This window comes from Athene cunicularia (assembly GCF_003259725.1).
Source record: "Athene cunicularia isolate RWA chromosome 19 unlocalized genomic scaffold, athCun1 chr19_part1, whole genome shotgun sequence".
NCBI classification, from domain to species: domain Eukaryota; kingdom Metazoa; phylum Chordata; class Aves; order Strigiformes; family Strigidae; genus Athene; species Athene cunicularia.
The window spans coordinates 11,947,202-11,962,064 of record NW_020799124.1 but is presented as its reverse complement, the minus strand read 5'-3'; the positions used below and the strand labels follow the sequence as shown (position 1 = coordinate 11,962,064).

General features: G+C 47.8%; 1 protein-coding gene and 1 long non-coding RNA gene across 11 annotated transcripts in view; one reads left to right on the top strand and one right to left on the bottom strand.

Moving 5' to 3' along the window:
• The window catches only part of TSPOAP1 (TSPO associated protein 1), a 71,313-nt gene that overhangs the window by 14,503 nt on the left and 41,947 nt on the right, over positions 1–14,863 (bottom strand). For 6 of the 10 annotated variants that reach the window (XM_026861611.1, XM_026861609.1, XM_026861610.1 and 3 more), the window contains 10 exons: positions 13,669–14,484; positions 12,990–13,141; positions 11,363–11,956; positions 9,180–9,482; positions 8,703–8,882; positions 4,356–5,483; positions 3,621–3,747; positions 3,311–3,462; positions 2,969–3,137; positions 154–225 (listed from right to left, as the gene is read on the bottom strand). In XM_026861611.1, coding sequence (XP_026717412.1) covers positions 154–225; positions 2,969–3,137; positions 3,311–3,462; positions 3,621–3,747; positions 4,356–5,483; positions 8,703–8,882; positions 9,180–9,482; positions 11,363–11,956; positions 12,990–13,141; positions 13,669–14,484 — 3,693 coding nt within the window. Of the gene's footprint in view, positions 1–153; positions 226–2,968; positions 3,138–3,310; positions 3,463–3,620; positions 3,748–4,355; positions 5,484–8,702; positions 8,883–9,179; positions 9,483–11,362; positions 11,957–12,989; positions 13,142–13,668; positions 14,485–14,863 lie in introns of those variants that run through there. The other 4 variants (XM_026861608.1, XM_026861614.1, XM_026861612.1 and 1 more) reach the window with 4 other exon arrangements.
• On the top strand, positions 665–2,957 carry LOC113487181. The gene is made up of 3 exons (XR_003399742.1): positions 665–675; positions 1,177–1,181; positions 2,530–2,957. It is a non-coding gene; the product is annotated as an uncharacterized LOC113487181 (long non-coding RNA).

The window sequence follows — 14,863 nt, the reverse complement described above, 5'->3', positions numbered from 1 at the left end:
ACTTAACACCAGCACAGGGATGGGCTCTCTTTCCACTTCCTAGCAGTCGTACAGAGACAAACATCTGAGGATCCTGTAAGCAAGTAGTAAAAATTCAATGCAGTCTGTAATCCTATAGCAAAAATCAAAGAGGAGGCAGTGGGTGACACAGACCTTTCTTGGAGCGTCTGGGTTTTGGAGGAGGGACGGTTTGGCGGCGTGGAGGTGGAGAAAATGTGCCATTTCCTTAATAAAAATCAAAAAAAGCAAATAAATAGACAAGAGAAACAGACAGTGCATGGAAAGTGAAAAGCATCTTGAAGAGCAAACAGGCAACAGAGTAGCATGACATGCTTCCCCCGGGAAGCAGACACCAATTACCATGGGCAAAACCCAAACCTCCATTTCTTGTATGTGGACTCAGATGAGGCATGATCCACATCCCAAACCCACACAGAAATCCACACTGTATTTATGCCCATTACCTACCACGGTATTCATGCCATTACATAACACAGTACATATCAGACAACTTCGCTGCACTGTATCTTCCAGAAGCAACATCATGAGGATAAAATAAAACCTTGTGCCATTAAGACCTGAAAAATTCCAGGTAAGGTGCACCCCACCAACTCAGTCAGGTGGGAGAGGATCTAGGGAGGCCTCCAGCTAAAGCTTCTGCACCAAGCAGGGTCAGTACTGGGCAAGACCCCAGAGGAGCCTGCAGAAGGAGCTTCCAGACCAACCCCCCCAAGGCATTTTCTTAGTTACGAGGCTGTAATATGGGTTTATGGCAGCAGGAAAACAGGAACATACAGCCCAGCTGTCTAAGGAACAAGGATTATTTTCTGCACGCACACATAAGGTGTGTCTTTTTCACTATCACCACCCTCCCTAAAACTTTCAAACCCGCTACGTTTCATGAAGTCTCAGAGTTCCTTTATTCTTCTGAGAGTGCTCAGTGGGGCAGAAGACAGAGTGCCTTGTGTATCCACACAGGAACAAAGGCCACCACAGGCATCTGGGCATCTCTGGGCGCTAGAGGACACACGCAGGAGAAACGTTAGGAATGTCCCAAGTGTGAAAAAAGCCTCGGTCATATCTCTCCTCTCTCTAGACATAAGAGAGGCCAAAGGACACAAATCTACCAAAAAAATCACATAGCTACAAAGTGGTGAAAGCAACAGGGTCCTTCAGCCCCTGTGCTCCTCAGGGTCCACCTTCCAGCAACTCAATTTAGGAGCTGGACATTTAGGAGCTCCTTAGCCTCCAGGGCTCAGCCAATGTCAAGGCTTACCACTGCCATCAGACCCACACTTGGGCTGTTCTACCGTGCTCAACTTGTAGGGAAACAGTGGCCAGCCAAAAGAAGAACTACCTCTTGTTTTAACAAGTGGAGCAGGTCAAACAATTGTCACTGCTAGCAGAGAGTACTGGGAAAGGTGCAGGATGAGAGATAGGAGAGATAAGGGATTGTCATTGGGACACCAATATATTGACAGCAGTCTCAGGGCAGCTCACTGCCACTGCACTACAGCCAAACTCAGCCCGAGCTGTGCTGGCTGCACATCCCAGGGAAGGATCCTTTCCTCTCTCCAAGCACAAAGTGGGAAGAAACAGGAAAGTCTCTGTTGTGCATAAAGCACTGATCCACATACTTCAGGGAGCAAGTACGGAGGGGCCCAAGGACCAGGTCTGCTCCTTGTACACTCCTGACTGCCTACCTTGCTGTCTCACACCCTTCCTTCCCCTTCCCCATGAGTCTCTCCCCATCTTCCTCCATTCCCAAGTCACAGCTTCTCACAGAATGGTTTGGGTTGGAAGGGACCTCAAAGATCATCTAGTTTCAACCCCTCTGCCCCAGACAGGGACAACTTCCACTAGCCCAGGTTGCCCAAAGCCCCGTCCAACCTGGCCTTGAACCCTTCCAGGGAGGGGGCAGCCACAGCTTCTCTGGGCAGCCTGTGCCAGTGTCTCACCCCCTTCACAGGGAAGAATTTCTTCCTTATATATAATGTAAACCTACCCTCTTTCAGTTTAAAACTGTTACCCTTTGTTCTATCCCTACACCCCCTGAAAAAGAGTCCCTCCCTGAGTTTCCTGTAGCCCCTTTCAGTCCTGGGAGGGCGCTCTAAGGTCTCCCTGGAGCCTTCTCTTCTCCAGCTGACCCCCCCCAACTCTCTCAGCCTGTCCTCATAAAGAAGGTGATCCAGCTCTCTGATCATCTTCATGCCCACCTTTGGACTCACTCAAGCAGGTTCGTGTCCTTCTGATGTTGGTGCCCCCAGAGTTGGACACAGCACTGCAGAGAGGGTCTGACAAGAGTGGAATAGAGGGGGTGAATCCCCTCCCTTGACCTGCTGTCCACACTTCTCTTGATGCAGCCCAGGGCACAGTTGGCTTTCTAGGCTGCCAGCACACACTGCTGGGTCATGCTGAGCTTCTTTGTCAACCAACACCCCCAAGTCCTTCTCCTCAGGGCTGGTCTCAATCCATTCTCCACCCAGCCTGTATTATTTGTACTTGAGATAAGATTCTCTCACCCAAAAGAAGGGTTCAATTACAGATTCACAAAACAAAGGAGAGAACACAGAAGTGAAAACTCTTGTTCACATTCTTCAGCTGCTCTTCAAACTTTTTTGTTTCCCCTCCTTGAGCGAGGATCAGCCTCACTCACACTCCGTGATAAGTTCACAAACATGACACCTCAAGCACAGAAGCAGCTCCAGCAGCTGCAAATGCAGCCTTGGGCAGCACTGTGATGCACCAGTCAGCTATGGACTGAGGCCTCAGAACACCTGTCCCCCTCATCCGTCGAGCCCTCCCCGCTTCCTACCGCAACAGCTGCTGAACAAGCCTCCAGACCAGCACTAGAGATCATTCTGGTGGGCTGCACTGACCACACAGCTTGACAGCACAACTGAGCTCTCCATTCAGCAAAGAAACATGCTGACAGTAGCACAAAACAGACATAAAGGAGATACAGTACCTACGCTCTCCATCGGTGTGCCGGCAGGCAGGAAGCCTTGCTTTAGGAGCTGCTTCTTCATTTCATTGTTTTCCACCTGGACTTCTGATACCATGTTGCAGGGAATGTACCCCTCCCTTCCTGCACATTCACCCCTGTAAAAGCCATCAGCGTCCTTGTCTCCACATATCTGCAAGGGAAAAGACAGGCTGTTTATGCTACAGGGGCTGAGATGCATGGAGAAAGGAATGCTAAGGAAACTCCCAAGATGAAGGAGGCTCTGCCTCCCAAGGTTTATGCTGTCCCTGGAACATCAAATGGATCCATTCAGAGTAAGAGACATTCACTAAGGTGTGCTCTTACTTTCAGGATCTGTCCCTCCTTAAATGGGAGCTCCTCTTCTGCTGCATCAGGGTTAGGAGACATGGAAACAGGATCGTAGTCAAAGAGAGCCACAAATATTCTAATGCCATCGTCTTTAACAGAGGTTTCTGAAGCAGTGCTCCTTGGAGGACCTGTGCACAGACAGGAGACACACCAGAGGGAAGGTCAGCACCATTCCACTGCCACAGGCCTGCATGGCTCAAACGCTGCCTACCAGCCTCTCCCCTGCTGTTTCCAACAGCCTCCCTCTCTCCTGCTGCCCCACTCTCTTCCCCCTTTGCCCGCTCACCTGGACTAGAGAGCAAAGGTTTCTGCATTTGGCTTCTTCTTACACTCTTGTTCGCTCTCCCGCTGGGAGCCTGCCAGGCGGCTGTGCCAGGCAGCTCTGGGCGCCTAGGATCTTTATTACCGGACGCCTGCAACAGGAACCACCAGAGAGTTAGTGGCAGCCTCTGCCTTCTGACTCAGTGAACAGTGCTCAGCCCAAACGCACTCCACAAAGAGCAACGCATCCAAATGCAACATTCCTCTTCAGGGACACTCTAGAGCTGAAAATACCAAGGGAGTTGGAAAACAAAACTAGGTACAGGCAGGCACCCTGCTAGGCACCTGTGATGATCCCCTTGGTGAGCATGAGGACGCACGAAAGGGCATTTCAAGGGAAGGCAATGACATGACAGTCATCATCTACACAAAGCTTTCACAAATCAGCTTATTTCACCAGGGATTCTTATTTGGGTCCCACAGCCTCCTGCCATGGGGAGGAAGACCCAGTGCGAAAAGGAATACTGCATCGGCGACACTCGGTCATTTAGCAGGAAAAGCAGAAGCAGCTAATATAAGAAAAGCCACGGAGCAGCACAGAACTACAGAATCTCTCAAATATTCTTCCAGACAATCCTAGAGAAGGGTCCTTTCTCTGGACAACACTGAACAAAGCAAGATACAGGCAGGCCAGGGAAGCAGAGGGAAGCTAATGCCACTGCAAGCTGCTTCAAAGCCAGAATAGGAAAAGTCACCCAACCCTTTTGTGCAAGGAGGTGCTACGTATCCCCTTCGAAGGATGTTCGAGCCTCCTTCTCCAGCCAGGTGACTTACAGTCCAGCTCCCAGCCCTGCTCCTCAGAACTGCTCTCACATCTCAGTGCTTCCTTCTCCCGACAGAAGAACCGCAGGCGCTGGCTCGGAGACCCAGCCCACTCCATACCCTGCTCTTCTATCATCTCCAGTCTGGTCAGGTCGCTTCTGCCATCCATGTGTGCAGCCTCAGATTGACTGGAGCAATCACTCCACTCCCCCTGACAGCTCTGGGACCTTTCTGACCACAGCCTGCTCTCAGGGGGGGATGCACAGGTCGAATCCTGATCATCTTCGGAGTCATATTCAATGTCTATTTCCAGGCTCCTGGGGTTGGAGCAGTGTGTTGCCATCACAGTAGGTTCTGCAAACTGTGAAACCACTGCTTTCACGTTGTTTTTTCGTAAGGTGCCTTGTCTGGCACGACTGTACATATCAAACCCCTCCTTACCACCAGCACTGCTCACAATGTTCAGCTCTTCCCTGAGGCTAGGAGCTCTGTATAACCCGCCTCCCATCTGGCTGCAGTTGCTCAGCAGACGACTGCAGTGCTCTGTTATATTATTCTGTTTCTTCCTACCCATCTCTGGCCGACTCCGGGTCTTCTCTCGATAATTATTTCCCTTCTTCTTGCTCCAAGCAGGACTTGTCCCGGTCCCAGACTTCGAATCATTCTCCTGGTAGCTCCAGTTCCAGTTTGCCTTCTTCTGACTCCAGGCCAGTGGGACAAAGGCAGGATTCGCATGGTCAGCATCCCCTCTGCTCTCCTTAACACCATGGTCCTCCTGTGAAGTCTGAGCAGACAGAGTCGTGGAGTTATTACTCCCATCTGCCTTTAGAAATGGCTCCTTGACGCTAAGAGGCTTCTCTGTCCTTCCTGAATGGTAGGTAACCGTTTCCAAGGAGTCTTGAGGGTCTGCCTTTTCCTCCATAACACACTTCTCATCCTCATCTTCATCCTCATCCTCAGTCACTTCAGGGATGCTAAACAATTTCTTGCTGTGGTTCTTCTGAAGTGGGAGCTCTAGTATCCTCTCCAGAATCTCCTCATCGCTGTCAGTATCACAAAGATCCATCTGTACCCAGCCCCCGAGAAATGCCACAGCCAGGACAAGCAAAGGAAAAAAGAGAGGAAACAAACATTAAAGAGAGGCAAAGTTACAGCTGATTCCCTCCCAGCACAGCAGTATGGAGCGGCAACTGTGGTCTGCAGCGAAGCAAGGGTAGGAAGCAAAAGAGAGCAATGGGTCTTCTGGCAAAAGACAATCAGATGAACCAGCAATGCAGCGGAAAGCAAGAAAGGCCAATGCATGAAGAGCTCCCTCCCAGTCTCTGCCTCTACACATACAACTTTCATCCCGCCCCCTTGATTCCCCACAGCTTCAGCGTCCCCAGTGTGGAATGACAGGGCAGGAAAGGCACAGCCCCTCCACGGCTGTTCACTGCATGTTAGAGCTGAGGGGGCTCCTCCCTCTGCAGGGACAACTCTCACAGCCCTCCCTTCCTCTCTGTCCTTGCACTGGGACAGACAGAAGTGACCCTGGGGTAGCAAGGCACTCCTTGGAGATGTTGCTGTTGTGGGAGGCCCTTCTCTAGGCTCTTATCATCTGTCAAGGTCCAGCTCTACAGTAGTTTACTGTCTGCAAATCCAGGTGAATCGAGTTGCCACAAATACACATGAAAATCCTTTACCTCAAAGGGGTCACACAGACTTGCAGCTGGGTAAGAGCCTACCAGGTTATATAAAACTTTCTGGGAAAACACTGCTGAATTTTAAATTTTTTCTCAGACTAACTACAGAATTACTACCTTTATACTAAAATTACTACCTTTATACTAAAATAAAAGGTAGAATCCCAGATGCACTGTGTAACTTAGGTTGGAAGATACCTCTGGAGGTCTCTTGTTCAACTTCCCTGACAATTTATATCATGACATGTTCTAAAAATATTTACAAATAGTTTACAAAGCATGTGTAGCTATTGATGTTTTAAGCTACAGGCATGAGCAGGCCTGTTCAGAGATAGTTAAAAACTGAACCACAGTGGGGAAAAAAAAGGCAGTTGTGAGCTACCTATTGATTATCTGAACCTCCATAACTTTTCCCAAGAAAGAGTTGGTCTTGAATTACATTTAGAATTGGTTGAAGGGGCCTCCAGATATCTCCAGTTCAATCTCCTAATTGCAACAGGACTGTTGCCAACAGTAAATCAGTGTCTTTGCTTAGCTGAGGCTTGAAAACACTAAAGAATGGAAATCCCCCACCTCTCTGGGACCTGTCCCAAGGCTGCACCACCCTCCTGGGAAAGAAGTTTGTACTCATCTCCAACATGAACTTCCCAAACAGCTCATGACTCATGACTTCTGCCTCTTTTTATATCATCTCACATGAACAAGACAACTTTGGCTCTCTTATCCTTTTAATCATCCTTTAAATAGTTGTAGGCAGCCACAAGATCTCCCACTAGCCTCCTCTTTGTCAGACCAAACAAGCTCAGCTTCCTCAAACTCTCTTTACAGGACACATACTCTAGGCTCCTACCTTGTTAGCACCAATCAGGAATATGCAGAATTTATAAATGCAACCATAAAATAAGTCCAGTAAGACTTATTTTAGCTGTTTAGAAGGTTGTGTCTTTTGCCTTTGAGTTTAATATAATCTATGGCTTTGAAATTAAACAACTTATTTGAGGTTTTAAAAGCAGCACCCCTCCATTCTTTCATTCCCCCAAATCCTGAAAGAGTTGGCTGGGGAATCTTGAGATAACTCAAAATGTTGCTACATAGGCAGAATCCTAGAAAACAGCCCTGCTGAGACCTGGCCCGCTTCAGTCACCATCCTCCCTCACTCTGTAAGGCAGTGCTGGCTGCTCTGTGCCCTAAAGCTTCCTGCCCCTGATGCCCTCTCACCATTCAGCATCTTGTCATGCTCACACCCTCAACTTGTCACAGTCAGAACAGAAAACGATCATGTTATCAGGTCAAGAAGCATCAGTTTGCTCAACTCAGTGGGATTTTCATGGTGTTTTGGTGTTTCTTTTTCAGAAAAATAACAAAAAAACCCCACCACCCCAAAACATTCAGGCCAATAAAAAATTCACGAAAAAGAGACAAAGAACAGCATTCTTGACTATTCTTATTTCCTATTTTCTCCTTCCACAGAAACTGTTTTTCTTTCATTTTTTTTTCCTAGTGCAATCCCAACAACTGGAAGCCCTTTTAACAACTCCTTCCCAGGCAGCCCCAGCACCTCCAGCCACCAGGCTCTCCCAGGGCTGCTGACACGCTGCACTGTGGGTCCAACCACCCCACCTGGGGAAGAACCCCCTTCAGAAGGAGAAAAGGAATGGCAGCAAATTTACTGCAGAGTCACCACACTGTCTGCTACTGAGCATTTAACATTCACCAGACCCATCCCATCTGTGCTGCAGGCTAGCAGCCACACAGGTCAGCATGTTTTCTGGTCACTTAAAAAAAAAAAAAAAAAAAGGGTGCTTTCTTGCTATACAGGCATATCACTTTTTCTGCAAATCTTTCTAATTTCTCAGTCACTCAGCCTCAACACTTTCCCTCATGCACATTTAGCTCAACTAACATAATTTGTATGATTACATACCACTTTCTAGTCACGTAGTTTTAAGCACACTACCTGTCACAGATGCATTATAGCATACTAACTACGTTTAACTGTTCAAACTCGTAACATGAATTAACGTGATGACTCACAATTCAGCTCAATCAGTACTTCCTCACTTGCAACATGGGAACTGCAAAGCCATAGCTCTGCTCCTACAACCCACCCATTCCTACAGAGAGCTCCAAGGTCTAAGCAAAATAATCTGCACTAAATCATTCAAATATATAGATTTGAAATGCCAAATACATGCCAAAATACTGCGTGCCTGTTTTGCCTGAGAAGGGAAGGTTGGTTGGTACAGCATCTACAGATGGGTGGACTTTACAGATTCCTGTGTGTTCATTATTTGTATCTATATTAAGAACTTAATCAATAGGATTGATTTTTAACCCTGGGTTCTAAAGTTCACATTACATTGCGTGTTCTTCCAACTAATTAAACCCTGGGTACATTCATTACATGCAAACACCCTTTCCTCTCACAATGAACTTGCATTTTACTAGCTTAGGAGAACACTGGGAGTAAAAGCACAGCAGGCAGGAAGGCAGCAAAGCACCACTGAGAGCGCTGGGCTCAGACCAGCACCTCCTCCTGTGAGCTGATGACATGGGATGGCTGCACTGGCGCTCCCCACAGGCATTACTCTGCTACAAGTTACCTTTTCCCCATTCTCCCGGTAAGATGGCTCTCTCTGGTCCCATTTCTTCTCTTCGAGAGCTTCTGAAGACAGTTCATCTTCCTCCTCCTCTTCCAAAATATCTGAAAGGTCAGAACTACGGTTGTGCTCTGCAAAAAGGGTCAGCTGTCGTCTTCCCATTTCAGACATTTTTTCTTCTTGCTATTGAAAAGCAAAACAGATTTCCTCAGTCCTCTCAGGCACTCTATTTCAGCAATAAAGCATCATTTTACCTTTCTCTAGTACACCTGTGGCTAAAGTGTGCCAGGAAATAAGTCTGGTAGCATCCAAATGCAGCAAGTGGCACACGTGTGTACACACAGAGACACACACAAAACTGGCAGATGCATTTTACAGCCTGCAGAAGAACAGTACTGCATAAGACTGTTAAACCTAGGGGTGTCAAATACAATCCACATCCCTCCAGGGGCAAAGATATTCAACCAAGGTTAAACAAACCTCTCTTTTCACTCTGGACATTTCTTTCATCACCTCCTTGCCAGGGGACAACCTCAGGAACTCCTGGCAGCTGCTCCCACCCACACTTGCATCTTGTAAGGTGCCCTCTGTCCCCTCAGCCTGGCTGAGGGAGGGCAGAGGCTCTGGGCTCAAGTCCTTCTCCTTTGCCTCTTTCTCTCTTTCAGCAGTGGGACCTTTCGGTGACTCTTCCATGGAGCATGCATGGCAGGTCTCCACACATATCTTCACACTACTGTTAGACGGGCTTTCCAACTCTGGTGTTTTGCTTACAGATTGCTCCATCTGGGAAACAAACCAAAAAAAAGATCATCACAAACAATGAAACCTGTGGGAGATATCACACAATACCTGTGCACCAAAAGGGGGCCCTTACCATCTCAAACTCTGACACAAACACTAAGTGTAATGTCCTGTTGGTATATGAATATTTTGGCAGGCAATTTGCAGCTGGGAAGGTTGGCCAGCCCTGGAACAAGCCCCTCCCTGCCATTAGCTTCAGCTCTGGCCACCATATGTGGCTTCTGTAAGCCACCTAAGAGTAGTGACAATAACTAGTTTTAGAGCAGCAAGATGAGCTATACAACAAGGTCACTTCCCTCTCTCATCTGCCACAGGAGTGTCCTACACACCAGCTTGCAGGTTAGCTTGAGCTGGAGGTGAGGACACTACCCCAGCACTTCTTGGAGGTGGTAAGGGCTGTGAAGAAAAGGGGAATTAATGAAGAATATACACATAGAGTACAACTGCAGAGACTTGTGGTCAGGTCATCTAGTTAGATTACAGAAATTTTACATTTTTGTCTCTTTTCCAGTCAGTTCAGTCTGATGTTTAAGAAAATCTCTGGGAGATGGAGGAGTGGAACCCCAGAGATGAGGAGGGTAAGGTTGGCCTTCATCAACCACCCCTTTCTCTAATCCTCACTCTAAAATAAGGCAGGCTCCACTCTATTTTGCAACAGAGCATAGTCCTGTTCTTATACACTAGGAACCCTTTGAAAATACTTACAGGATCACACCCCTAGGGAGATTTAGACACTGCAGAGCCTAGTTTCTAAATGTCCCCTGGGCTCAGGCAGAAGCCAGAGAGGTCTAATCTCTGTTTACTCTGACAGCTAGGATCCTTCTGCCATGTTTCTCTTTGTTGACAGCCAAGTGAAGACACACATCTCAAGCAAGAAGAATGATTTGCATCCTGGAAGCACCCATCTCACTCCACTGACTACAAAGGAAGCAAAGAGACCCACCAATGCGTAGCCATCTACACTAGACATCTAAATGTGGGCAAATGAATCACAACAATTGAACTGAGGTACTGAGAGCAGCAGATGACCAAGAGTTGAAGAATGACTGAAATTTCGGACTCAACATCTCAATTCTTCTGTGTAATTACCTGGCCTTGGGCCCTCACACCTGCTGATGCTCCAGCAATTATCAGAAGTCTTCCCTGCTTTTGTCTAACTGAGCCTTTGCAACCTCACACTGCCGCCATGATTAATGCTGAATTTAACAGTTTGAAGCACTCCCCCTAAGTCCCCAGTGTCAAAGGTGAGAATGGGAATATGATCTTTTTTCCTGATATAATTCATCACACCCCAACACTTCCCTCCTGTCACAGAGCAAGCACCTTGTACATCAGTTGCCTGTTTTCTTATGGGGCTCTAAGATATCCTCACCCCTTTCCTAAAAAAGCCCCAAAAGCACTCACACACCCTACAGGATTCCAAATGCTCAGTGTCGTGACAGCTTGCCAGTTCTCCAGACACAGCTGCCTCTCTGTGCAGCCCACACACCAAAGTGCCTACTCTGCCTTGTGCAAACCCACTAGACTGGAGAAGAGCCCTTCCATTCAGAGAGCACAGTGATGTCAGCCTCACACATCATCTTCAGTGGAAACATCCTTTTCACCTTCTATCTCTGCTGAATTCTTGCTTTCCTGACTCTATTCCTGCATGCACACGTGCGAACAAGTGGTGAGCTTCATCTGCTCTTCCCAGCACAAAACAGCAGCCATTAATCCCTGCTGGCTTGTCAACCACTGAATGATGACCCCAAGGCAACAGTGTGTCACAGAAAGATGACCAGTGGCATTTCATTCTATTGCCCAAAATGATCCATTCTCCTTCCCAGCACACGTGGTACTGGGCAGGAGACGTAAGCACTCACCTGCACGCCTGTTCCTTTGCCCAGGCCTTGCAATTCTGCTTCCCCTGAAGGGACAGGCTCTGTGCCCTCAATGGGGAGCACCGTGCTGTCAGCTGGCTGAGGAGGCACAGTTGGGCATTTCTTGTCTTGGGCAGCATCTGATCCCTGTGGGGAAGTGCCTAAAACCTGCACCGAGGAAGCACTGGGAGAGGAGTGGTGCGGCGGTGAAGAGGCTTTATCTGGCAGAGATCGCACGGAGCCATCGGGGCTGGTGGAGAGTTCAGTCAATTTGGCATCTGAGCTATCAGTGGGAACTTTTTGTCGAAGCAGGAATGCAGCCGTCTGGTGCGTGGCTGGGCTGCGTGCAGGCAGAGAGCCCCTGGCTTCTCCACGGGGCAGCCTAGAGGTAAAAGTGGTCGAAACAGCAGAACCTGAAGGTGAAGAGTGGCAAGAGGCTCGCAGCAAGACTGACGAAATCTGGGCTGGAACTGAATCCACTGACTCCCCATACAGAGACATCGTTCTCACAGAAACCTCCCGGCACACCTGGAACATCTGAAGCTGGGACAAGTCCACCAGGACACTCCCAGCTGTTGGAGAAGTAACTTCTATTGCCTGCAAGAAAAAAAAAAAAAAAGAGGGAGCAATTATTGATTGTGCACAGCTCAGCCCTTCTGAGAATGACAATTCCTGAACCCAAATTTAACAACAGACCTCAAAGCTCTTGAGAGCAGGTGTGCAGAATTCTCACCCTTCTGCACAGTATCAGGGAAGAATGAAGAGTAAAGAGAAATTGTTACCATAAACACTGAAGAAATGATATTCTGTAAAATATGCCTATATTCCCTTCTACTCCAGGTTTCAACTCTCCTTGTTCCCTACAGTTTAAAAGACTACACCTTCTTCTGGACTCCTTTTTGACCTGTGTAGAGGAAAAAGCATTTCTATGATACAAGAGAAATCATGCAACACAGCACCACTCTGTTTTGCACTGTGCTCCTTAAAACAGCTGTGGCTTGCCTCTCCCATGGCCAATGGCACATCATACATGCAGAAGATCACAGGCCACATTTAATACAGAATATCCTTGGAGGTTCTTTACCAATATTTGTACCGGAACCTGAGGTGTTTGCACACCTCTCCCTTCACCTGTCCCTAATTTAAGAAAGGGCTGGAGACCTACACCTCACTCCTCATCATCCAGAGACAAGCCCCAAGTGGAGGCAAGGTTGTGTACTTGTACCTGTACTCTGTCCATGCCCTGTGGACTCACTGTTTATTAAGCTCATTGCTTCCCCAAGCATCAAGCTAGTGCCTAGGGTGAGACAGAGGAGGCTTACACTAACTGTCCTGTTTTGCTAGTGAAAGGTCCTGCCACAGGAACTTTCTTAGCTTAGATATATTCAGAACAAGTCAAAAATCTGGACAGATGTCTTTTTTTGTGTGCATCAGTCAAAACAAACAGCCCAAGCACTCTCCCTTCTCTGATATCACTCCTTTCTAGGCCAAGGACTGTCACTGCTCCTCATGGCATGCTTACTGGATCAAACTTTCCAGGTCTTGAGGCTCTGCAAGTGCCTGCTACCACTGCAGCAGCCTCCAGCCACCTGTCCGCCTGTACGTCAGGCCGGCAGTGCCAGCAGGGTACCTTCTGTCCATCCGCATACACAGCGTAGCCCGTGACTCGGACCCCGTTGGAAGATCCTTCGGCATCAATGGTGACAGGTAACCAGCTGATAACCAGGATACCTGGTGAGGGACCAACTTCTACCTGGACATCCAAAGGAGCATCAGGTGTGCCTGTGAGAGACCAAACAGATCTTCCTCTTGCTTACCTGTCTGCAGCATAAAGCTAAACTAAACCCTGGTTAGAATCAAAAAGAAAACACCCATGCCAGACTTGTCACTGCAGAACTGTACCACAACAGCCAAGGCTAGTCTTGGGAAATGATAGACAGAACCAGAGAAAATAAGGTGCTCTTGTTCTGTGAAAGATTTAATGAAACAGAAAACAGAACTTTGCAAAAGTAGCTGAGGCCAAGATGCAGCAACCCTTAGAGCAAGGTCATGGCAAACTATGCCCCGAGAGACATGCTGCTCAAATCAGCAAAGGGAATGTCTTCCCAGAGCAAATGAAAACAAAAGAGATAATACAATTTTAAAATAAAACAAAAACAACATTAAGACAAAACAGTACAGCATCTCAGGCTTTGGGACCTAATAAGCCTCGCTTCCCTTTGCCCCAAGACTTCATAGCAAAGGAATGAGAGAGCGTACTGCTCCAAGCACTCCATGCACAGTGGCAATGGGCATGACTGTTCTGATACCTGCTAGTGGGGTAGTGAAGTGTATCACAGCTGAGTTCTGCTCCTGCCCCTCTGGGACCTCTTCCCAAGGTGTTTTCAAGGGCCGGGCCTCCAGTTTGGCAACATACTGAGTGCTCGGCTGCAGGTTGTGGAAGGTGTACCAGTAGACCCCAGGTTTTGTTATGTCACACTCCTCCCCATTGAGGTACACCGCGTGGTTGTAATTGCTGTTGCAGGGAAGCCACATGACCTCTGCTGACGTGGCAGTGATGCTTCTGACTTTCAGCATAGTTGGTGCCACACAAAAATCTTGCCCCACAAAGAAAGTGCACCGCAGTTTATCAGAACTGCCTTGCTCTGTCACAGTCTGCACAGATACACGGTAAGCCTTTGTCTTTAAATCCAGCTTTTCAATCACTGCTTTGGTCTGAAAGCCACTCTTCACATTTTGACGTAGCTCTTCATCCACATAGATGTTGTAGCTTTGTATATCTGGGCAGCCAGCTGGCAAAAGAGGTGGTTCCCAGCCTACAACTATACTTCTGGCAAGCTGCTTGATCAAAGACAATTTTCTTGGGTAAGGCACTGCTGTATGACTAACAGGTTCCTCCTGGTCTCCTTCTGCTCTACTGGCCAATGGACTGATGCTACTCTCTTCAATGGAGAAATCACTCTTATCTCCACTGCTGGTGCTTGCACTGACAAAACTTTTCTCCTGGTATGAACTATGGGTGAGATCATTCAGCTCCGAAGGCAGAAACGTCATGAGGTCATCATCTGAAACTCGCTCAACAAAATTGGAGGGGACTAGCCCTCGCCGGCCATCCATCAGCTCCCCTAAATGAAAAACAGGAAACCTGTTACCACTGCACCTACTGTTCAGCCTTCCAACCCATCTGTGAAGACAATGTGACAACATCTACGCTAGGTCATAACTGCACTGCAGTCAGGAATGAAAAAAAGCCTCTGGGAGATTTTTCCTGACAGTTTCCTGCATTTCCTAAGTCCTCCCTAGTTAGACCCTAATGGCCACAGTAAGAAGACTCCCTGCTCCACTCATTCCAGAGCCAGCTAACTAGAAAGCTGTTTTGGGTAACTAGCTAAAGGATTTTTCCTTCTTCATTATCCTATTGTTCCTCATCACAGCTTTTTCACTAGTCTTTTTCTAGCCTTCCCAAACCATGCAGATTGATGATTTTATGTCTTCTCCCAGCCA